The sequence below is a fragment of the Anopheles coustani genome, chromosome 3 (assembly GCF_943734705.1).
Source record: "Anopheles coustani chromosome 3, idAnoCousDA_361_x.2, whole genome shotgun sequence".
In the NCBI taxonomy this organism is placed as follows: domain Eukaryota; kingdom Metazoa; phylum Arthropoda; class Insecta; order Diptera; family Culicidae; genus Anopheles; species Anopheles coustani.
Genome location: NC_071288.1, coordinates 51,183,672 through 51,209,419, shown reverse-complemented (window position 1 = coordinate 51,209,419; position 25,748 = coordinate 51,183,672). Strand labels below are relative to the sequence as shown.

Below are 25,748 nucleotides of genomic sequence, written 5' to 3'. Positions count from 1 at the left end.
ACGCGCTGGACTTTTGCAGCAGAATAGAGGATGGATGGTACGGTGTGGGCTACTGTTGTTTGCCGTTAGTCTAGTTTGGCGGAACCCACTTGTCACGACGCACTACTCCCCCAGTTAAAACCGCACGAGGTGGTTGTGCACCCAACAACACAATGTATCCGATGATTGATTATCCGACCATCGGCACAGACACGGCGTCTTTCTAGAAAGAAGTATTGCTAGACAGTCATTGTTGGTATTAGTGGTTCGCAAAACACACTGTTGTTACTGCCCTTTCTGGTTTCCTTCCCGCACGCGGAAAACTCGTTCCCTTTCAGAGAATGTCTGGAAAGAAGCCACCAAAAACCAACCAGGCAGAGTGTAGAGCGCTCCAGCTAAGTTTATCGTCTGCTTCTAGGTTGTGTAAGTTTGTGGTATCAACTGGACCGGAAAAAGGGCGCTGAGGAGATGAGCCCGCCAACATGCCAAACGTGGAGGAACTCCTGAGCGTGAAACCCCGTAGGGGCCTCTCCACCCTTCGTTCTTGGTGGGCGATAATGATTGACCACAAGTGGAATGCTGCGAAGAGGCAGGATGTATGGAAAAAAGGTAGCGATAGTGGGTCATGTTTTTCTGCGCACCCGTTTTGTTGGTGAATGATTAATTGATTTTTCGCGTTTACGGTCAGTCACTGTCTGCCGCCATGTGCACATCGCGCTAAGGTTGAGCGAAAAGAGAGCGGACATTAAACTGGCAGCAACATGCAACTCACTTACACAATCGATAATGCAATATAGGATGTCTCAGGACCCCATTGCAGTGCTGCTGCTCTTCTGCGGAAACGATCGTCAGTCGGTTTCTCCTACATTTTAGTGCGTCACGCAATGTCCGATATTACAGAGTGCTGCTATTTTTATATCCCCTCGCAAGAGACTCATCGCGCCGGTATGTGGCTAGGAAACGATAGGCGCCGGCTTCATAACCCTATCGAGGGTAGGGGACCACAATCGATCGGCACAGAGATTCAACGGAGGAGATGATGGAGTATACTCTAAGGAATTGACGATGGTCTGTGGTTGTGGAGAGTGAAGTGGTTCCGAGACGCGGATAATTCTTGGGACGTTCGATTTTGGTTCGCCGGCTCGCGCGCGCTACACTTATGATTTATGCCGTCAAAGTATCTGTCTGGCGGGGTAATTATTTCCAAGGTCAACCTGGGGTTGGTGGAAACCCCGATCCCCGATCTCGATGGTTGGTTGCGATTCCCACTCGAAGAGTGAGTCTCGTTCGTTTTGATCTTCGCTTCCGAAGTGTTTAACAGTTCGATTTGTATATTGTTTAGAGTGGAACCCCAATGGGGGAGAACGGTTTGTTTCGGAGGTAGATCTGTAGACTCCTCTTCCGTGAATGGGGACAACCTTCTGTCTTTTGTAGTTGTGGTAGCACAGTATCACGACTTTTAAACATATCGAGGGTTGAAGTATATCAATAAATTTAAACAAATTAAAGGCAGGTGGCAGGTATGTTTCGTTGGTTTATTACCATTGTATAAGTTCTGGTAACACATCATCTCCTCAGGGCTTTGTTCTGTTCGTGCTATTCATACAACCATTGCTCTCGTCAGGGTTTGCCATTGATGGAAGCTTACTGAACACAGAATGTCACCGTTTATCAGCTTCATCCGAATCAGATTGCGCCCGAGAGCGGGATTGCGCTATATATCTCCACACCTGCTTGCAAATCCGAGACCGAAAGGAACAAACCTTTAAATCCCAAACACAGGTCACCGTGATCCGATTTTTATGTTTTGGTTTATGTTCAGCCTCTCTTAGGGATTTCCCTCGAGAAGTTCATATACGAGTGATTCTGTTTCCCTCCATCCCCATTTTTTTGCATTTTAAATCACCTCCAAGTGTTAACCGGCTTCTGATTGATCTTTTTGGCATTTCGGCGGAGCTGCTTTTGCTGCGTCGTCTCGGTGCTTCTGTTTTTGCTCAAGTTTTTTTTAGTACCAAGGCAAAACGAACTCGATGGCATTTTCTTCGGTGCATGGCCTTGCAATGAATTTGTGAGATACAGAAAGTGCAAAGTGCAGCAGCACAAACGAGGGATGGAGAAGTCAGTCAACCGAGCATTTGACCTTGTTTTCGGTGGACTGGATTTTATTTATCGGATGGACACGCTCAAAACTATGTAAATCAAGTTTTTGTCTCATGTTTTATTATTGTCTTTGACACGGTTGAATTTTGAAAAGTAAACCCGAAATTAAATCATTTTAAATGTGTTTTATGGTCTATATTTTAATATCTCGTGATCGATTTCGTGTTATTCAAATTGATAGTTTACGGTCGGGAGTGTTAGTATTGTTTCATGTAAATCAAGATTTTGTCTCATTTTTTACCAATATTTTTGTCATGCTTGAAATTAAACCTTTTTAAATGCGTTTTTATTTCAAGATCTCGTGATCGAGTGCTTGTTATTCAAATTGATAGTTTACGGTCGAGAGTGATAGTTTTGCTTTATCAATTTCGTTTCATTTAGATTAGTTTCAATTTGTTGGGAGAGTTATAGCTCTTCATGTTTACAATGCGTAAAGCTGCCTTTCTCTTCCCCCAAAATATCCTACATTAGCAAAAAAAGCAGTGCACCGAAAGAAGTTGATTCAGAATGTTTATGTTTTTGATGTTAGATTTGGTAGGAGGCATTTGAATACGCACAGAAAAAAAGCATGTTGCACGACCGGACCAGCGCACAGCGATAGAGTAAGAACGTGGTTGGGGTTTTTTTGCCTGCCAATGTTCGTGTTTGTAAGCGGACCGTCGTGGGCCGCGCTCTCTATATTACATATACAGCATGTAAAAATGTGTGCCACCCATCGGATCGCGATCGCACGCGCACACACGCTCGCAGAGCCGGGCGTGTGGTTATGCTTCTTTTCGGATTCAAACGCGAAAGAAACGCCACAAAGACGCGCGAAAGAAACGCCGGAAGGTGGATTATAAAATCAAGATGGTGTGTGGTGGGTGGGTGGAGGCGGTGGAGGCGGTGGAGCTCTCTGCAGCTTCCACCGCCACCACCACCCAATCCGGCGTTCCGTCGATAATTTTGCCGACGTCTTCGCCGACTCTCAATGTCAAGGTTAAACAGCGAGCTCTTTGGGTGCTGGCATGGTGGCATGGGCAGCATATGCATGGTTATGGCAGTGCCGCCGCTTGTGGTTGTCGTGTTGCGCTTGGTCGAGTTGTTGATGTTTTCGCTTTTTTTTTCTTCCACTCCCCCTTCACCAGCTTCTACACTCTTCACCGGCAGCAAGCATTTGAGATACAGCACTGGGGATTGTTGTTGTTATGGCCAGTTTGCACTTCTTCCACTCACGCAAACTTCGCGTTTCAATCTTCCTGTTTGTAGTTAGCGTTTTAGTCAGCGGAGGGCCCTCCTCCTACTGGAGGAAGGGGGTGGTGGCCATAGGAATTCACCAACCGTTCACGTGTGTGTTAGAGAATAGTTGTTGCGTGTTTCACCTTCTCAGCGCGCGAGTCTTTTCTGCGGATGAATACGAGTTTTGTTTTCAACATTCCGTTTCCGCCTTATCGTACCGATGGGGCTAAGTGTTTCCCTCCTTTCGAGGGGGAGATCGCGATGTGGTGTAGGTCAATCCAGGTTTTCGTATACATTCCTTCCCGCGTTCACCCACTTAGCTCGTCCCCAGATCGGTGTGAATGTGTTACACAGTCTCGCAGTCTGTTTTCGTTTCCACTTCTTCTCATATGAATTTACGGCGTAAAGAAGGAATCTGGTGTAACGAAAAGGAAAGGATACAGGAAGAGATTAGATAATTCCAGTTGGGCTCAATCAGATTTTTTTTCGCACTGCGTTGTTTTTGAGTTATGTTACTCTCATTTACGATGCGGTTATGCACGACGGGGAGGTTTTGCTGGTTTATTTTGCACCACAGAGAACCGTGGAAATTGTGTGTTCTGCCTCCCGTGCTGGACGTGTTTGCTTGCTTGCTTTGGTGTGGCGTTGACCAAGCTTCGTCCGGTTTGTTCTCGCGCGCGTCAAATGAATTCCTGTCACGTTTGAAATGTGCGGCGGGAGAGGAGGATTCTAACCATCGTTTCTTCTCCTGACCATCATATTCCCCTTGCAAAACGAGATACACCAAACCTGCCGAATATTAAGAAGGAGGAAATCACGATTTGTTCGATGTTACGACCAAATACTTGCCCTCCCCTGGGTTTTTGAGTATGGGTTTGTGCCCAAGGTGGTGGATGGGTGGTGGGGTAGTTACGTCGGGGATTGATTGAGGCACGTCACACTTGGTGTGGCTCGGTAGTTGCGGTGTGGTATCTTGATTGAACGAGAAGTATTTTGGGCACATCTTTCGTTCCGTTACCCTTGGCCTTCGGAGTCGCCGAGAGAAGGGGTATAGTTCTTTGATAAGAAAAGAGGACTCCTACCGCGGGGTCTCGTGCTTTGAGACGCTCTTTGTTTTGTGATAAATCAGCGGAATGTGTTCGGTAATATGCTACACCCGTTCGCACGCGGAATATATGATCACTCCTGCGTGAGTCGATTTGGCGAAGAGAAGAGGCGATTTTAGGAGGAAGCATTCTGACCGAAGGTCACCCTCCCCAAAGGCAATGGAACCACGAGGTAGGTGTACGAATAGTTAACCTTGACGAGGCTTCCCGGGGCGGCGAAGAGCAAATCGTCGTTACGACCTCAGCTCGTCCGGCGTCCCCACTTGTCTGGGAGTTACTCCTCCCTGACCCGAACCTAAGGCAGAAATACCAATGTTGGGCTTGGTAAAGAAAAATAAAAGCCCCACACAACAGTGTATGTCCGCTAACAACAATAACAACACAATGCACAACTTAGGTAAACACGCTTCGTGAACTCTCCTCACTCCTTTCGCACGCCGGTTCTAATGGATTTTCCAAACGATGGGTGGGTGCCGCATCGGAAATGGTGGCGGTATACTATCGATGAATCATCGAAAGTTTTTCTGGATGGCGGCTGGTTTGGCATCTGCTTTGCTATCCGGTGGTGGGTTGACTGAAGCTAGAAGAAAGTTTCGGTCTTCAATCACTGGTGGCATTCAAGTTTTCCAATAAAGCAACGCTCGAAATGTGTTGTGTGCGCACTCTTTGCCATATTACTTCTTTCGTCAATCGACGTTGGAGACAACATTTCGCTGTTTGGATCATTCGCTGTTTTATATGCAGCCAGAGGTTATATGGATAAATGGATAAAAGCTAAATTTTTACCGTCAGTTTTGAGAATCTGATCAGTACATATAGTAAGTTGTCCATCTCTGATAGGTTGATTGTAAACTTTCAACTGCACAAAAATTATTTTGCATCGCAGATCGGTCATGTGGCGCCAAGTTTCAGGTGTTTCCGTTTAACGTGATCCAAACCATCCTGATCCAGATAGTGCACTGGATCACCTTATAACGGAAGGAGTAAAATATCGAACGAACGATAGCGGATTTTTGGAACAGTATCGAATTGTTGACATGATAGAATAACGAAGGTCCATTATCATCACGTTTCCCCCTGGTTGGATGGAGGAGAGGAAGTTGAGAATAAAAGTGAGCCAACTCTTAGTCCTCATGTTGCCGTGCCCGATCCAGTTTCAGTTCTTCTGCTATGGCTTTCTTTGAATTGACATTTTTTTTAACATCCTCAAGCTCTTGTTTGTTTTGCAAAAAAGATTCGCGATAAGCAGCCACCATCCCACGGTTGGTTCAGTCAGGGGAAGGAGGGGAGTTGTACGTAGGTTCGAGTATTTGGCATTCGATCGTGTTCTGGTTGCGTTTTTGTTGGCGTGTTCCTCCGTCCACCCAATGCATCGCGCCCCGACGAACGACGTTGTGCGCTCTCTGCGTCTTATCTTGCCATGACTTTCCTCGCTCCATCCCGCGCGCACTCTTCTGCAAGTTTGGGGTTTGCCGAACATTCCGTCGTGCGCTTTTCCGTTTATTTTTCGTTTCGCGCTACTACTACTACTCACGTTGCCGGCGTCTTATCTCATCCAGTGTTTATTTGCGTACCGCGCGAAGAACTGTCGGCAAATGTGCTGAGGATTCTCGGAGGTTGCGGTGGCGTGAAGGGAGGGGCCTCGAGGTTTAACGCGGGAGTGGCGATAAATTTCCTTCGTTTTGTGTGTGTTCCTCACGTGTTTATGCTCCTCCGAGGCAGCGTAGAGTTTGGTCGATCTTTGGCAGTGATCAGTCATGACGCGCGTGTAATGGATTGGAAATGTCGATACAGCTAATTGATAACATCGTTTGGCCATCGTCGTCTTTTATCCAACACTCTCGGCATCGAAGGTTTAAAGAAAAGGCGTTGTTTATGTTTTGTGGTTTAAATGTTCAACGATAATAATAGGCATGTGAGTGCGGTGAGCTGGTATTCCAATTGTTATGTCACATTGCGTCACAGTTCGATTTTGTAGAAGGCAATTTGCTTCTAAATGTTCCAAATTTGCAATGTTAAGTTATTTCATATCGTTTTCATAGAGAAATAATTTCAATTTTTAAGTAAAAAAACAAGCTTAGGGCAGAGTGTAAGTAGATTATCTTATGTATAGCTTCACGATTGAATATTTCGTGAGTTATGGAGGTGTTGAACATAAACAACGCTTGGATTATTAAAACCAATTCTCTATGGATCCTCTCAATTGCAGCGTCTCATTCAAAACTAAGTTATACCTTTTGAAAAACCACCCTAAAGATTCTAGGCCCAATTTGTGTCGTCTCTTTAGCTCTCTTTATGCTACTTTACGTGCGTTGTAATGTATAAATTTCACGGGCTCTACAACTTACCCTTTTTATTCTTCCTTCTTCCATTACAGTGCCACATCGGGTGCCAACGGGATCTTCTCGCGTCGTTTGGACTTCTCGTCGTTCAACGTGCTGCCGCGGCAGCGGATAAACTCCTACTCGATCAAGGTAGGTGTGTCGTGAGATGTGTTTGGCTCTATTCCCTTTTTCAGTCAGAACACCACACCCCACGTCTCAAGCAAACGGATTCGTTGTTCGATCGACACATTTGCTACCCCTAGTTGCTTCTCGATGCACTTCTCCGGTGCATTTCCGCTGAATTGCACGTGTGGCTCTTGGCTTACGGGTGGTCAACAGCGGGTGTGGAGATCCGTAATGTGGGTCGCGCTAGATCATGTTTCACGTTTCCTAAATGGAATGGAAGTACTTTTGGTTTTTTTTGTTGAGTACTGTGTGTGTGTTCCTTTTGCGGTTTTGTTATAACGACAATGTGTCACTTCTCTAAGAACGTTGAGTAAATTGATTTGGCGTATGAATGTTAGGTCAAGATTTAAAATTGAACATGATTATCATATGTAACATGTGAAAAGATCTTTATTTGATATCAACTTACAAGATGCAATTTTATTGCTTTCATTTTTTGCTATATTTAAAATATATTATCAACAAGTCTTTGAATCCATCCCGTACACTCTGTTGCAACGCAATACTGGATCGTCCCCTGGTGTGTGCCCTTTTCTCAAACCCCTCCACGGAGTCCAACCCCCGGCTGACATCATCGCGCAACCTAGGCAAAGGAAAACGTGCCTTGGCAAACGTCAATGTTTTACTGGCAAATTGGTCAACAATACGCGTTTGGACGGCCGGAAGAGAGATGTGTGTTCCTTTTTCTAACATTTCTATTGCGCGCCGCGCATTAGCTCAACAAACTTATCGCCTCTGTGGCGTGATAATAAAACCCTAACGCCTTTTGGTGGCGAAGATGTTGGTAAGGGTGTGTTTTAGCCCAGGGTACGCTACTGACCAACCGCAATACGGAAAATACTAGCAAAACGTTCAGGCATAGGAATGTGAGTTTTACTACTTTTACTAGGTACTCTACTCCATCGTTTTGGAACCCTGCCAGGCGTGAAGTGTGGGAGAGGAAGTACTCCGAAGGGAAAAGACGAGGTACTCGGGACCCCGCCGTTCGTTCGTGCGATCCGGTAGTTCCGCATTCTAGTTCCTTCGTCGTCGACCGTCGGTTGCATCAGAGCTCACTTGGTCGAGAAGCGCCCTGTTCCGTCGTACCCCCCTCGCCGCAGAAAGTGTCAATGACGCTGTTGTCGGTCGCTAATGAGTGACAGTCACGTTTTGCATGCCTTCGAAGTCGGGGCAAAACCACAAGAGCATGACAATGTTGTGACAATGTATTTCACTCCCCCAAACCCGAAGTAACGTAGTTTGGGTTGGCATAGGTTTGGAGGATTTCGCAACAACTGTCCTCATCTGAACCGGCTTTTGGACGAAACCGGAAGTTTTTCGAGGCTTTGACATAAAACTTACTACTCTTTAACAGATTCATAATATTCCACGCAGGCGTTTATGGTACGCATAATACCAGGGCAATCGGGGGTATTTCTTCGTTTACGCCTGTGATCGGGAATACATTTCCGAGACGTCTTCGCGCTTTTGTCGCGTAATTCATTCCAAAGGCATCTTCTTCGCCCTCGCGCGGGTCATCACACAAGCCGGGCTGAGAAACGAGCACTTGTCATGCGAAAAAGCGTAAGTGTGCTCTCTGGTACCACGCTTGGACGCACCTTTTTACCTTTCGCATGGTGTGCGGTTCCAGCAGAGCCCGGGGTATCATCGAGGTGGCCGGCTGGTGGGTTTGGCCTTTTTTAGAAGCGAACGGTTGAACGGCGAGTTCCCCGGGAGTTGATGGGTGTTTATGAGGTTACCTGAATTAACCGCCGTTCGTTATTACTGACCTTTGCTTGCTTGCTGGTTGCGATATTACGGCATCGTGTATGCACGATGAGAAGCTGGCGTTGTGTGGGCAACTGGAATGCCGCATGTATATTCCATTCGTTTTCGAGTCTCCGCTCCTGTCAGCAGGTTATAGCAGTTAATTACGAGCAAAGCGTTATTTATGTGCCGCGTATTATATTACGTGTCGTTTTGAAATTGTCAACGTGCGTTACGGCATTTTACAAAAATGTAGAAGAGGTTTTAAAGTACCTTTGTGTGTTGTATCGTGCAAAAATTAGACAAAACTTTACTTATCTACGGTTTGATTATATGTCTGTACCTAGTATTTAAAGTTGAACATATCATTTCAAAAACCAGTTTAGGTTTTGTTGGTTCTATTTTTAAACATAATTTTCAGATCTGTCGAAAGCAAACAGCAGGAGGATTTGTTTTCAAAGATCCTGTTGCTCTGAACTCACTAAGTGGACAACCACCACTATGGTGGACATTGACACCAGAAAAGATCTGTTGTGAAAAACGAGCTCTGTAAGTGGAGGTTACACATCCTTCCGGTGTATCTAACATAAAAAAACGCCGTTGAACCGTTTCGGTATTCTGTAAAAGTCGGCACAAAACCCGGTAAGCGAATTGCTGCAAAAACCTCAGTGATTTATTAGTGTTTGATACGAGTTTTGGCACGGCGCCGGTTGAAGTCGGAACTTTTGCTTAAGCTTTTTCCCCGCTCTTCCTCCGCCCCCTACCATCGGAGGTTGAAGGTGGGTTTGATGGGATGAAAAAGTAAAAAAAATACTGAACCTACCACCCACAACCCCCCATAGTGATTGACCTTTTCCATCGAGGGTTGGCTCGAAGTTTCGTTAACTCCTCTCTCTCGCCGATAACATGCTGCGACACAACGACGAAACCGTTGGCAAAAGGAAGGGAAGGAGATCGATAACGGGAGGGGGTGCCAGGCGGCAATGGCCTGTCAGTTAAATGCAACAAAAAAAACGGGGAACCTGAACAAAACGGAAAGTGTAAAAGTTTTCCATTTTCCGAGCCCCCTCCAGAGCTGCTGCGCATCCGGTTGAGGGGGGGAGCAAGGAGTCGATTGGTAGTTTATTTTTTACCATCTTCAGAACTACGGACGGCGAAGTACCAGCGAAGGAAAAGCCATCTTTCGCGCGACAATCGATAAGCAATCAATTCTCCTATAATTCTCCTTTCGGTTCAAATTCCCGTTTGCGTTCTTTCGGATGGGCATGATGTCCTTTTGCGTGATGTTACTGTGGCTTGTCGTTGGGGATCCGTCGCCTGGCAGACGATGTCGTCGCCTTTACCGGTCACCGGTTGATTCTTTTATTTTCGTTGGGAGAGGCGATGCTGGTGATAAGAATGTAACTACTTTTTAAACGTGGTATGTGTAATTAAAATTTAATCCTTACTTATCTCGTCCATGATTGGTGTGATAATTTTCGTTCGATGCATTTTGAAAAATGGCACAACCAGTCTGGGAGTTAATGATGCAGTAATGGACTTCGGGAATGTGCCCATGAAAAGTTAAAACCCCTTCATGGTTAAAGTATAAACAAACAGGTCACCATGAGCTCTGAAGTTCATTGATTCGGATAGATTTACGACTCACGTGACATTATCTTTAGCGCACAGATGGGAAGCAACGCGTTCTCTCGTCGTCCCTTGCTTTCCCGGATCCCCCCGGCGAAAAGGATTTTATTACAGACCTGCCGAGCGCAGTCTGGTGTTCCAATTAAATCATAAAAATTCAATTACATCCTCATAAAGCATCGAGGCGCACTCCCGGTCGTGACGAGGACGAGGGCTGTGTGAAGGTCGACCTCTCCGTTGGATCTAGTTTAGCCTTCGAAATTACGACACATTAAGAGAGGTCCTACTCCTCCTCTCGTAAGTGTGTGTTTGTGTGCGTTAACGTAACGTGCTTCATCCTCAAAGATGGGACATTTATTTATCGATCCTGTTTATCATAAATTTCTGTCAGGTTCTGGACGTTCCGGTCACTTTCACACATCGGTTTTAGCCTTTGGCAGCAGGGCCTGTGGATGATCTTCAGGACATCTGGTTGGCATACCCCGGGTGGTGGTGGTGGTTATGATCGGAACCGGTTTTTCGTTCAACCGGAGATAAATAATTCATCACCTCAACCGCAACACCGACAACTCACGCAACCCATCGACGACGCAACAAATGGGTGTCTGGCCTGCCGGCTTGGCATCCGTGTCTCGTGTTGTGCTTCCCGGGCATAATGATGATGCTCTTTGGAAGGTGGTTTCCTTTTCGCAAAAATCTGTCGGAAGTTTCGTTTTTTGCTCGGAACTAGAGAAATAAAAAAAGGGAAGAAAATCGACTTCGGGTAAAGGGTTGTGTACGAAGGAGTGCATTCGGGAAATTGCGGGTGGAAAATCCACCCAACGGCTATTAAAACCGAGCACACCCTGTTGCTGCTGCGAGAATCAACTCGGTCACACACACACAAACAGTGGCTTTTCCATTGTTTTTGGCTGGTGGTAAAGTGACCTCACGGGCATCCCGTTCCGGTCGCTATAAAAATGATAATGAAAGTAATTAAAGCTAATTAAGGATGAACATTTTTCGTCCTTGCCCGGGTGGTTGGTAGCTCACTTTTCGGGTGCACATTGTTTTGGTTGACTAGCACAAACGATGGGGAAATTGATGGCGGGTTGGTGGAACGTCGTGGAGCGACGATTAAAATGACCGAACTCAAGTGACGCATTTTCGGAATGGGTTCATTAGTCCCGAGTAGATCGGTTGCGCGCCGGATGGGTTCACTTGTGGGAGATGGATGGACTGTTTTTCCAAAGGTCGGCTGTGATGTTGGTCTTCCATTTTGTTCTTTTCTGGGTTCGGGATTTAAAAGTGTCCTGTTGCTAAGTACCGACTATTCCTAATTTTTTCCCCCACCAACACCATGCAGGATGACATCCCGTGTTTCCCAACAAAGAGTTGGATGGAGAAATTTAGTACTAGAGTGCAGAAGAAGGCGATGGGTTCACTGTTTGTGGATGAAGATATTATCTTACAGCGGCTCTATTTCACGTTACATCACCTGCGTCCGGGTGTCCCATTCATCAATCACACGCCACACTGTCTGCCATCTTTTCCACTGGACTTCAAAACGATGGCAACAAAGAGCGCTATCAAATCTTTCAACCCCTGTCCGTCAAGATAAAAGCCCTCCGAATGCGGGAGCGCAGGCCTTCGACAAAGAGATAATTTAGATATACCAAACGTCGCGCGCACCCAAACTTCCGCTTTATGCTAATTGGAGTCGGTGTTTAATTTTCAATGGTCACCGAATAATTTGTTTCTCGACTTCCGCGTGTGCGCGCAACTCAAAGGGAGGGAAGGTGAGAGAGCGAGTGGTGTGCTTTTTGTGGGAGAGCTTCACCGTAGGTCCGTCGTGTGTCGGTAACGAAGTATAAAATCATTCATCACCCTTACGATGGTGTCGTAGGGGATTTCCAAGCAGGCATCGGACCACGACTCCTGGGAAGATTGATTTGTTGAGCAAGCAAGCATGAGCACACAGAAAAGAAACACTCCGGGTCGGCACTTGCATATGACACGAGCACCTCTAAGGGCTGACGCTAGTAGTAATGTCTTAATGGAGTGTACACAATGAGCTGAAAAATTGTACCGTCCGATGATCTTCCAGTACTTCCGCCCTTCGCACCTAGACATCTTGGGTAAGGGATACCTAAATCCAAAAAGGGAGAACTGTGTTGTTTGGTGGCGGTCGCTTTGTCGATGTCTCTGCCGAAGCGAGACACACACACATAATTTAATGTGCTCGTAAAAAGAAAACTTCTCATGGCCCTCCGAAACACGGGAGGTCGGTCTGTGGGTCTTATACGGCTCCATCTGCTTCGTTAGTTTTTACGACATAATCTAGTGCCGAACTATAGTAACTACGAGTTTGGCGCGAGCGCGATGTAGGTAGGGGCTTGGGACGTTCATTTCTGTCGTGTTGTGTATAATGGAAACTTGCATAACTTGCCCGAAGGTAGGAGGGAAAACTTTTTCCTGTAATCCATCTACAATGCATAAATGAGGAGCGAAAGGGAGTGTACCAAGGAAATTCGCCAGCATCGGTTCCTGTCATCCACGATGCAGATTACGTTTGACATTTTCGAAGCAGAAGCAGTCGATGGTCATAAAACCAGAGGTAGAGCATGTCGCGAATATCAGTCAAACTTTTGCTCCTTCCCGATGATAGACATTGGGGCGTTGAAGGGAGCGCGGGACATATTTTTGCAACTGCATCTCTGGTTCGCACCCAGTTCCGAATCTCGAGAGGAGAACAGAACGAGCGGCTTAAAAATATGGGTTCGAGTGTCATAAAACGTTCACCGTGTGTACCAGTTTCGGATCACTTGACTCTGCCTCTCTTGGAAAAGAAGTTTCATGAGCTCTCCCCTCTTCACCGAACTTACTTTCGGTTGAGATCAGAAGTTATACGTTTATTTTCTGGGACTTTCGAAGCCGGTTTTTGGTAAAGGATTTGTTCCGATTTCGCTCGTCGTCGTCATCGTCGGTGATGTATTTATGTGTCTTACGAGCGTGGTTTATGTTGTATGATTTATGGGCGGCGAAACTGCTCGGGTAGTAGTGAATATGAGCTCACCATCGGGCGTTGTTGGTCTGGCCGCTGGTTTAAGGAAGAAATTAAATTTGTGCGACCAAAAACCAATACTACCACTACTCATAATAATCAAGAGAAGAAAAGAAGATGCACTTTCGGTAAAAACTGTACGTTCAGCGGGAGAGGTGTCCTGTTGGTAACTTGAAGTTTTGCTTCCCTGACTCATCGGTCGGAGGCCAACCAGACGGGCGTGGCGAAGGTGGTCATCGTTCGGATCAAGTCTAATAAAGCTGCTTATTGTTTAGGGACCATGTTTCACGGGCGAGCATTGGCGAAAAAGCTATAAATTGTACAGTTTTCGTCTGCGAATTGGAGAGGACGCCTTGTATGAAGGTTGTCTCAGGACGATAGAAAATCGGGAATTATTTCATCAATTATTTTATGATGAAACTGATTTTCGGTTATAAAGAATAGAAACTGCAATGAATGCACCCTAAATATATGTTCAGAAACAAATTTCCTAACTATGTACATTTTTGTGCTCCTTTTAACACCGTTTATGCCTTTTGCAATTTAATTTGAAAATAGAATACCAGCGATATTCATTTTCATACGACGACTACTTCACGGATAATGCAATGTCGATGTGATGTGGGCTAAACGTACAAGGCGGAACAAATAAAACGATCCCGGTCAGAGCCGCCATTAGAATCACTAGGATCGACACTTTCCCGGAGTCGCTCCGGAAGGCAGGAAAAAAGATCATCCGGTGGTGGGGAATAAGCAGGAAAAGCTGTGTGGAGCCCGAGAAAGCCGTGTCGCGTCAGTCCTCTGTCGTAGACGTGCGCAAGAATGCCATTACAGGCACAAACCATCCGAACCTTCAAGCAAAACTTCGCCCCGGTGTCGTCGGAAAATCCTGTGGGTGGGTGGTGTCGTCTGGTGGGTTCGAAGGAATGTGGGAAAAGAAAGGAAGGTGATGTCGTCTTCGGTTCCAATAACAAAAAAAAAAAAAAAACTCCGGCATGGCGCAAAAGTGCTTCCTCCCGGAATGATAATAAATTAAACGAGGAAGTTTAATGAGAAAAAAGTTGCTGCAAGAATTTGTCGCTCTTTTTGATCGCTTCCTCGTCCTGTTTTTCTTGCTAGGGCGGAAAAGCGTCCCTGAAATGGATGGCGGTACAGACACGAGTATATCCAGCAGCAGCAGGAGATTCATCGAGTGAGACAAATGCGCTTTCGGGTTTCGGGGTGAATCGATTTGCGTTTTGTGCACGGACGACACAAACGTCGTTTTGTTGTGTGTGTGTTTGCTTCCCGGTTTGTTTCGATCGTGATCGGAAGGTTTGGGAAGTGATTTGCATAGCATAAGCCCAGGTGGAGAGTTGCGGCACGATAGCCGGGGTTGGGTGAATTCTTTGGAGGGTTGTCTCTTTTTATTCGTACTAGGCGTCGGGAAAAGCGCACACCAAGCCCGGGAAAAGCAGACGCCAGGAGAGTAAGCGCGCTGTTCAATAACCGCGTCGACCTTACCGAGGAGAGTGAGTTATTGTTGGGACAGTAGTAGTATTTCCTTTTTCACGTAGATAACGGCATCGTCCATCGCATTCCCCAGACGGATCCCCCACTCGGTTTCCCCCTTCATCCACACCTCTTCCCAACCGATCCCAATGGGGGGCGGCGTTATGTAAACATTTGTTATCCTTTTGCTGCGTCGTATGGACATTTTCCACGGTCTATCGCGCGCCTAGGTTGCTGAACTCTCTCGAGCATAAGGGGGAGGAGGGGAGGGGTGGTTACCCAAGGACACCCCCCAAGTCGGTATTCCATCTTGATCGCTGTTTTAGTGTATCGGCATTTGCCCTCGATAGGTTTATGGTGGTGGTATACACACGCATTTCCTAGCTTTTTGATGCCGGATCTCAAGCAGCGTCTACCTACGCGGGACAAAAATTCCAAGCTTAAAGCTACATTGTAAAAGAATAAAATTAAATCTGTTTTTCCAAAGTGCTTTCCCAGAGGACGGGGAAGAAGAAGTCTCAGTTTGTCCGTTTCGGCACCATTTAACCCACAAAAGGAACGATGTTCGTTCCACTCGAAGTGTCTGGCGGCGAGAGGTTGATAAAATAGGAAACAAATTTGCAGACACCTCACACATAGTGCCCCATAGTCCCTGTGTGTGTGTGTCTGTGTTGGACCTGTGTGGTAGAAATAGAAAAGGATATTCTCCCTTTGATGTTCCGCACTGAATATTGGCTATCGGTTGGTCAAACACTCTTCTGTATGGCGCTAGGTTTTTACTTGTTTTCCACATTCCCTTTCCCCCGTTCTCGGCGTGTGATAAGGGTTCGATGGGGGGATAATAAATTTCCACATTTCACACCTGCTGCATTATGCTTCGACAGGGAAGTTAGTTCAACTATGTGTGGGTGTGTGTGTCGCACAGATATTGATGGGAACTGGCGAGGGGAAAAGCTCTCTCACATTCTTCGGCTTCGGTACCTATTTTTGATGAAAATAATTCCTGGCGAAGGTTATCGAACTGCTCCCTCCCTTCCATCTAGTCCGTGTTTATCTCAGGTGTTAGCCTTAGGGAAATGTATGCATTGGTCATCCATTCTAGTGTCCTTGGAAAAAGCCCTCCCCCATATCGATTTTGTGCGTTACAATAACAGGTTTATTTAAAGGCTGTAGAAGTACAAATCACGGCAGTGGATGGATTTAAATTCGAGTAGTTCGCACCGCTACAGAAAACACTCTTTATATGGTGCATTTTTCCGAAAGCAGCAAACAAACCAAGGAGCTTTTTTGTCACTAGTGTAACTCGCTGACGAAAAATTGGATTCAATTAATCACCAGCTCTCTGCGTGTTATCGCGTCTGGCTCGTTGGCCATCTCGTGGCGAGGGAGAAGAGCGCAGATTCAGTGTTTTTTTTCTTACCTCCACGATGATATACCGCTCAGTCGCACGTTGCAAATGCGATGTTAATTAGGTGTAATATTTTACCCGTTTTGCTCGAGTCTCCTGGCAGCCACCTGAGCCGAGAGCGGGTGGGGGAATGGTGTGTGTTTGTTCACGAAGAAAATCCGGCGGAGAGTGCGGCAACAAACGAGTCCCGAGAGAAAGGTGTCAACATGGTTAAAGTTTTCTTCTGCACCGAGAATGCAAACACTGGCCGGCTCGTTTTCTGCTGTCTGGAAAGCGAGCTCAAATCTAGAGGAGCGGAGAGGTGTAGAAGAGGATGTTGGTGGGGTGGGAGTTGGGTGTGATGAAGTCATCAACGTTTTACAATCTTCCCTGTTCAACCATAACCATTCGATAGTAGACGCTGTACCAATTAATATAAGCACAGTTTCGAGCGTTATTCGGATGGAGCGATTATTTTATTCAGGATCGGAGGAAAGGTGTCCCTGGGTGAAGGATCGAGGGAAGGACGAAGGTCTTCCGTCTGGCCGAAAAGCTAGGGTATCCATGATTGTGCAGTCTCCTCTTTTAGTGGTGTTTATTTTCGTTCCTTCTCGTTAGGTTTTGAATCATCCCCAGCCTGAATGGGCCTTTCCGAATCGTTCGATTGAATCTTTGTATCCACCAAAGGTAGTTCTAGAGCAGAAGAGTGGGGGGAGAATCGATCCCATAACCGGCCAAAATCTCCATCCGTCTGATGGTTGGGAAAAACCTTCCCTTCTCGATGGCGTCACGCTGCTTCCGATCCGGTCAATCTGGGACCGACGCAGAGAGTTTCGGGGTTTGAGACATCTATTATGATAACATTTGCGGTCTCGTCACTTTTGTGGACTCGTCGGACGTGACCGGGCGGAAACAGCTCCAGAAGGTGAGAGAAAACCTTTCTTGGTGCGGAGATGGGTTATGTTTTGATTTGCGGATTGCAGACAACGAAGAATCCTCAACCTTGCTTCCTCGAAAAGCCATCGCCAGACACCTTCTCCTTTCTTGAGCTGTGAAAATGAAACGACAAAATGAATAATGATAATGACGCGCAGCACTACTGTCCAATGGCCACAAACGGCATTTGCACAACCGCTGTATAACCGCTTTTACGTCTGTCTGCACGAGTGTTGGAGCAGTAGATTGTAGTAAAGGACGAAAAGGACGTGATACTGAAAAGAAATACAGCAGCTCGCAAAAGCAATCAATTTAATTTTCGGTTTGTCCTGTGGAGTTTCGGTTCCTTCGCTCAGCACGCGACGGACAGGCGAATTTTCCTGGTCCGGCGCCGGAAGAAACACCTGATCCTTCCTGGTTTTTCCACGCTTCCGCCATCCGGCTGGTGGAAATTTTCCCTGATTGGTTGTGGTCGGGTTTTCGCGCTGCAAGGTAGAAAAGAAGGATGCTGTGGAGAAGGGATAACGTTAGGCAGATGTTTTTGCAACACCATCCCTTTGAACAACTTTCCTCCCGTTCGTGTCGAAAAAGACGGAAAGGTCATTGCCCTGTGCGATGCCGAAGCGTGTTAGACGAGAATATTTCACACCAGACGGACGAGGTTTGGTTTTGCGAGAAGTGACTGACTGACAAACGAACGGGTCGGTAGGGGACGAAAGGTTTGCTTACGGGTTTTCCAACTTGAGGCACGAAATACGTCGTACCCACCTGTGTGCCCGGTCTTCCCTCTCCTCCACTTTTGCCCGTTGAAGGAAAAGGAAACACGGTTTGACATTGATATTCATTGAATATTAATATCGATAAAGGTTTTCCAACCGGCACGGCGACGCGAACACTTTCGTCCTTTCGCACGTCGGGAAATGATGTTTTTAAAAATGTATACACCGAGCTTTCGGGTGGGTTGTCTGTTCGCGGAAAAGCCCGAGAGCAGAACGAGGGTCGAAGAGGAAGGTGTTGTTCATCTTCATCGATGCTTCTGTTGGGGAAGGACGAGACACACGGCCTGCGGGATGCTGGTTGCGATCTTGTCGTTTTCAACGCAGTTCTGCAGAGCACCGTGGTTGGCTTCACTTTGCCCAAGGAAATCCTTCGTACGTGATTTTATTAAAAGAAAATTAAATCCTCTTCGATTTTTCTTTCATCCTACTACTACCCGGTCGTTGCAATGTGCGTTCCCGATGGTTTGTCCTTATTTTCCGCCCATGCTTTTGGGTGGTGATGAGTTTCTGTGAAATATAAAGTCAAAAGCTTCTTCTATCCCGGGCCCTGGATGATGGCAGTAAACAGTATTAGTGAGAAGACCGCAAGTGAAGCGAATGCTTGGGTGGCTGAACTTCTTTTCTTCCTTCATTCTGGGTCCCGAAATGTGGCAAGCTTTGTGGACTGTTGTTGTTGTTGCTTCCCTTCTCGGCTTGTTTGCTTAGGTGACCCCCAAAGTGTGCATCGTTGCTCGAAATTGGATGGGAAGAGACTGTTTTACTTCAGGATTTTTCGTGCCTCGGGAAAACACGATGGAGCCGCCCGGTTGGTGTCATTTCGACGCTTGGAAAAAATAGATCTTTTTTAGGAGGTTGAGAAAGAGTAGGTGTATTAGGTTGAATTATTTTTCTTAAGCAGAACGAAACGATGATATTTATTGAATTCAAAGTGAACGGATTACCCTCCTCCACCGTGTTCTCTCTGCTACTTTCCTTGGTTGTGTTATTTTTCGCGAACGATTTTAGCTCGCCGTCGTCTCGTTCGCAGCAGTATATCTCTCCTTTCGCCGGTCGTAAACCGTATCCAAAAATGCAGCCATAAATTGGGATGGAATTGTAAATTGAATCCTTTTGGGTTTTTGGGGGTCGTCTGTGAAAGGCAGCAAAACTGTAAACTTATCTCTATCGTTGGTGGTTTCGTTTCGAGGCGAAATTTTATTGCGAATCGGTTTAAGATAAACTTCCTCTCAAACGCGTGGAAAACTGATTGCAATTGCATTCTTGCAACGATTGGGCGTTCCGTTTAGGTTCATGTTCCGTTTCTACGGTTTTGTTTGCTACAATTTCTTTGAATTTAAACAAATTGGGTTTGTGCTCGAAAAGAGAAAAACACATTGCCAGTTTACGAATTCCGCAATTTGAAAGAGGTATATTTTTTTCTCTTGATTTTCTCGTTTTCATACAGATATGCTATTTTTCTTTTTTTTTATGTCTCGTAAAACAATGTGCAACAAAGTGCACTTTTTCGTCCGATGAAACCTGGGACCATCAATCATCGCTCTTTAAATATCGCTTTATTGTAATTTCAATCGGTTTTCGTTCTCTTTTCGTTTTTTATCGTTTTTTTTTTCTCCCGCCAGTTTCGTGTTTATATATTTTCATGTATTTCACACCCTTTTTTTACTGCCTTGATTGATAAATGAATACTTTTACTCCGCGCTCCTATCGAAATGGGAGGAAATTGAATTTTTCGCATCGAAGCAACTTCCGCAACACCTTTTCCTGGTTGGGGCGAAGCACCACCACCACACCCAAGCGTGGGCGATGGTTGGCAAAAGTAGTTGAATGCACTAAGAGGAGCGCGCGCTCGCCGGCAACGAAAGTTTGAACGATGACAGCTGTCATCGATCGAATGCCTCCTTTCACTCCCAGTTTTCCATCGGTCTGGTCGTCCCACTGAGCTCGGACGCGACGCGCCGTCTGGCGTTTGTTTTGTTTGGGTTTCTGACGGGTTGTATGTTGTGATTATTTTTTTTATATCTCAGCAGCGTTTGGAAAAGTAGTTTTTCCAAAATGATTCGGAGTCACTTCCGTTTTTACTTTTTATTCTTTAACTGTCTGTATTTTTCCGTTTTTACTCTGCTATCGTATGCCGGTGAAGGATCTTTTTGCCAAAATTTATGCAATTCTGTTCCTCTTTTCTTCCTGCTTGCGGCCGACTGGGTGGGAGAAAAAAAGGATCTTCGAAGGAAAACACTTTTCCCATTGAAAAGCGACGTGAGGATGCCGATTCGCGCGCGTATATGCATCGCCGCTCGTCCTTGGCCGCTGTTCGATGACTGTGTGTTCCACGGCTTTTCCCACCCTACAGAGCCACGGGTCGGAATCGTACCCCCCCCCCCCCCCCCCCCCCCCATCACTTATCTACCCATTCCGCTCGCGGTTCTCAACGATTTGAAAGAGAGATATCTGTCGGGCGGAGGAAAGCGGCGGCGTTTTTGTGAGCTGCGATTTTGGCATGAATAGGAATGTTTATAGCTTTTTGAAAGCTCACTTTAGCTCACGTCGGTGGAATTTCTTATGCCGCCCCCGTAGGAGGAAGGAAGAAGGTGGTGTGGCGCACATGAACCGGGGCAAGAAAAATGGCAGTTTGAAGGACGACGAGGGTCGCCGTGCCGCTGCGTTAGACAAACATAGATAAATTGGGTAAATATAGAAGCTGTTGGTTCTTCCCGAGAAGTGACGGTTGTGGGTGTGTTGGGGTGTATGGTGTTGGTGCCCTTTTTTTTCCTATTGCATCTACTTCCTTACCATTTTCATCGCAGGCGCGCAGCAGTGGTCCTTGACAGAGAAAGCATCCGGGAAGCGAAGGGAAAAGTCTAGGAAGTTCACTGACTTTTCCGTGTTCTGTTGGGTTGGATCTTTTTTCAGGGTTTTTTTTTCTTCTGTTGCACACTCCTCACCGAAAGGCAATCGTTCAAACTTACGCATGACTGAGCATGGGGATGCTTGGATATGTTTTATTTTAACATTCAATGGCAAAACGCAGGCCAGTCGCGCAGACTAACAGGAACAGGACCCCGCACAGAGTGAAGCTTTTTTCTCACTTTTCTTGGTGACCTCTAGACAAGGGGCAAGGGGAGGAGAGGGGTTGGTCGAACAGGATCGGGAAATGGCCACGAAAGTGAAAGAGTGGGCACACCGCGCACCGTTCGCTGACAGACGGTTTGCAGGGAAATAAATTTGAAAAAGCTCACCATCTGCAGATTAAAAATGAGTTTTCCCACCACTCCGGTTACCCGGTGGTGGGTTCGTGGTGAAAAAGTAGGAGTTAAAGTGGTGCCAGCTACTATGCCACTACGTTGAAAAATCCAAACCTCTCCCTGGCCCCTTTCGCTGCCCCGTGAAACGCGAGGAGTTTTCGTGCGAAAAACTCTGGGAAAAGCAGGACCTTTGTGCAAGCATATTTCGGAACCTTCGTCAAACATTGCCTCATTTGGTGTACTTCCATCATCCTCTCGTCCTTTCGGCGAGGAGAGGCGCAGTGTTTGGGGGTGGTGTTTCTTCCTTGGTAATTTATTACGCAATTCCCTGAATCGCGCGCTACTTTACTATAGCATTGTACGAGCGTAGCGTGGTACTCCCGTTGCTTTTCTTTGCAATGGCGCGCGATTCCATTCGACATCACATTCCACGGTTCGTTATTTATGAGATCCCCCCGTTCAGAAGTATAGAGACCCAGCGCACAGATTCACAAGTGGCTAATTTCGGGTAGATCGTTCTCGAGGTCCTTCAGGTGGAAAAGAAGTACTTGACGATTATTTCATTCATTGGTTGTTTGCTGTATTTTTTAACGTAATATCTATTTTGATTCAGGAATGCGTTCTGAAGGAATCCTCATAACGAGTGAAGGTGTTTCAATTTCGCAAAGGAAGCTTCTTGCATGCTCAGAACGAATTAAACGGAAAATATTGCTTCGTTAAGGAAGAATCTTATTTTAAAATTTCGCAATCCCACTCCATCGTCTCGTTACGAGTTCGATGCGATGGCGACAAACTTGGTTGGAATGATTAATTGCCGAGGATGTCCCCTTTTGTACCTCCCGAGTCGCATTACATGCCGGCATCAATCTTTGGTGACGGTGGTTGGTATCCTTTCGCTTCTTCTTTTCCGTCTGTCTGGCTTTTGGCTGGAATCCTTTCGTTGTTCTTCTTTGCGGCCTAAAGGTAAAACCCTCTGGGTGATTATCCGATTAGGGGGCATCAGCAGGGTTTCGTATCTCTCGGACGTATCCTTTTTTTTCGCACACGCACATATACACATAAGGATCGTGTTTTCTCAGTTTAGGAGAATATTTTTCCGGCACATGCACAGTCACTCGTTCTCACTGGAAAATTACTTCTCGGTTGTTTTTCCCCTCCCCGTTGTGAGAGTAAAATTCATTCATCGGGAGGCAACTTTGAGTGCGTTGACAAGAGGAGGCTTTTCCGATCCGTAAATGCCGTTGCTTCAGTGGAGAGTGGAGCCTCCGTGGAAAACTTGAGTTAGGCTCTCGGGTTACCATTTGAGTCACGCGCTCTCTTGTGTACGCAACGATGACGACGACGACGACGAATACGCAACCGGTACGCAACGACGCCGAACGACAATAAATAAAAAAAGAAACAAAACGAGTAAAAAATTGGAAAAGCACATTGAACTTCGCGTCTGGCTTCGGGTTCTTTGTGTGTCTGGCTGGCGTCTGGCTAGCTTAGCCCCCCTTGCCGGTTTTTCCGACCTCTCTCACCACCGAGCCGGGAAAGGCCTTTTCACCGTAGGCTCCACTCCGGGTTCAATAGACGCACTTCGGCCCCAGACAGGCTTTTCCGAGTGGGCACGAGAAAAGCTTCGGCTCCGAACCAATCCACAGACGATGGAAAAAGCCTACTCCGCGGGTGGAAATGTGAAGCCCTTTGGAAGATACTGTGCACACCAGCGCAGGCCCACAACCTCACGCAACTTTTCCAGCTGGGGTTCTCCTTCTTTACGGTTGGTGGCCTGTTTTTCCTCCTCGTAGGCGGTGGGTCAGGTCGGGCCGACGATGGTTGTGCCAGACATCATTTATGATTCCAGCCTATTGGGTGGAAAGCCATCCGGTGGAAAAGTGCGGAGGAAAGGCAACGATGCGTGATTCCTCGCGTGGTGATTTTGCCCTTCTTTCTTTCAACCGTCGTCGTCTTCGTCGTCGTCGTTGTCGACTGCGCTCCTCTCGTGTTGTGCACGGTCGATGGGTTTTCCGTCTGAATCGTGCCGAAATCGTTTCGCCGTCTCGTAGGCCTATTTCTTCTTCTCCTTTTTTTTTTGTTTTTGAAAGGGCGTTTTGGTGCGTGCGAGAGTGTCTCAAGGACAAGGTCAAATATTGCGAAACGGTTTTACACGTCGGGTGGTTGGTAGGATGTTGGGAAAAGGGAGATGGAGTGTGGAAATGTGACCGGAAAAGTTTACTCCCCACCGGGCACTCTCTCCGAAGTCCGAAGTGCGTAGGCTCCTCGCGAGTTTTACGGCGAGTTTCCGTCTGATGGAATATAAACGCTCTGTGCTTGTGCGGGCAGAAAAATGCGCACGAAAACAGCTGACTTTTCTGTTGGAATGCTTTTATGAGTTTGCTGTTGGGGGGTTTTTTTTTTCAAGCAAGATGGATGGTCTCTAATAATGAACGAGGGGTTTAAAGCAGGCTTAGGTTTTTGGAGACTTTAATATTTTATGAGTTGGGTGGTAATTTTAGATTGAAAGAGCAATGAACTGCAAATAAATACTTCATATAGTATGACGCTTATAAAAGAGTTGTTTTGGGATCTCTAGTTTTATTATACGGTTGCCATGAATAACTTAACAATGTGTTTTTTTATATTCTTCAATTATTTTTAAAACTATTCCTAGACGTCCTGAGCATTATCCATTTCGATTAACGTCTCCGGAGATTTGGAGAAACAAATGCTACTACATCGTCAATTGGCAAAATAAATGAACACCATTAGTCAACATTTAACACCATTAGTGGCGCGATGGCCGACGGTACAACTACTCATGGGCAAATGTTGCAGAAGATATAAATCGTTGGATCATGCTTTAGGCAACCCCGTGTCGTGTCGTCTAACAACGGCCGTGTCAGGTCTCTGGTTGGTCTCCAGAAATTCTACTTTACACCACCTTGGCGTAGCACCTGCTGGCAGTTTGCCGCATAATGTCGTATGAGAAATAGTTTTATTAGCACACAGCACCTCCCAAAACTTCCCCGTAGATGCCTAATCTTCTCGGTAGATGGCCCTGCTTCTGGGTGTGTAGCGTATAGCAAGCGAAAGTTCTCGTCCTCAAACGACCCAGACCAAGACACGTTCGTGGGAAGCGCGCACGAGCGCCTCGTACGCCGTTTTACGCGATTGTGGAACAATAATTAGGTATGTTTAATTAAATTTCTTACAATCTAATTTACGATGCGCGCGTAACACCTGGCCTCACATCGCATACGTGCATGGTTTTGTTGTATGTCTTTTCCAGTCCTAGTGCTCAGAGGGAAATCCTCGCGCTGTCGTCGTAGGGAGGAGGGATGATGCTGTACGTCGCAGCCATAAACACGCTGCTAGTTTTCGCTAAACGACGGCACGGATTAGGCAAGCTCCGCTTCGGGACAATTTGGAAGAGCAGTCTCGTGTGAGATTTTAATGAATTCTTGGCGATGCAAGAGAACTTGCCAGAACAGAAAGGCTTCGAGTGGGAGCTCCTAGTGGAGTTGCCTGCGCGCTTGTGGTGGCAAAACGGGAGAAGAGTTCATCAGCACCGGTGGCGCCCACCAAATGTCGGTTTGAAGCGTTCCCGGAAAGGGAACTAGTTTTTCCTGAATCGAGAAAACCGAGAGTGACATCGGTGGAAACCTAGGCAGACAGGTGGATGGACAGGTTCTAGTTGAAGTTCATCTTCGGGGGCCCCCGGTCGGTAACTTACTGCGAGATTACTTGAGTGACAGGAGGAAAAGCAGCACAGCGGGATAAGTAGTGGGAGTGTAAAAAGGCATGGAAAATGGAGTGAGACAGCATTCGCAAACTCGGTTGCGCTCTCCCGCCTAGTCACCGACGGGGTCGGGTCGTGATTTGACAGATGAAATTCAATTATCCTATTTCTATCCCCTGCAGCGGATCGAAATCATGTCTCGGTAGCTTTCGGGCTAATCACTTACCGCGCAGAAAATCTCGGCGGTGTTTCGCCTCCATGCGAGTTCCGGACGTCTCTCAAGGAGTTGTGAAGTTGGAGCTTGTAGTTGGGGAACACAAAACAAAACATCTCCATTTTCCTCGTCTTCAGTTGAGGTCATTAATTTAAAGTGACTTGAAAAATGACCTTTCGTATGACTCACATATTCACCATCTGTGTGACAAACTCACGTTTGCTTCAGTGGTCCATTTTTTGTGCTCCACTCGCACTACTGAGGTCAATGCACGGAGAACCTTTTTTTGTTCCAAATTTTTGTGCGCATACATGTGTTGTTGTTTGCTCTGCTTCCTTGCTTCCGGTGAGTGAATTGTCAAAATCTGTTGCAACGTCTCTTACCGAAAACACACACATCATCCATTCCAAAACATCCAAAAATGAATGTGTTTTTTGTCGATGATGCGAGACTTTGCATATGTTTGCGATGGTAATGAATAAACCGTAATGAACGATTCCCGTCTGTGCGGAAGTTGCATCAAGTGCTTGTTGACTTTTGAAGATCTCCTCTTCACGGAGGGGGGGGGGGGGGGGGGGGGGGGG

General features: G+C 46.4%; 1 protein-coding gene across 1 annotated transcript in view; it reads left to right on the top strand.

Moving 5' to 3' along the window:
• LOC131262540 (headcase protein) overlaps positions 1 to 25,748 on the top strand; it is a 109,852-nt gene that overhangs the window by 19,690 nt on the left and 64,414 nt on the right. The window contains exon 3 of the mRNA XM_058264578.1: positions 6,841 to 6,937. Within this exon, the coding sequence (XP_058120561.1) occupies positions 6,841 to 6,937 (97 nt within the window). The remainder of the gene's footprint in view (positions 1 to 6,840; positions 6,938 to 25,748) is intronic.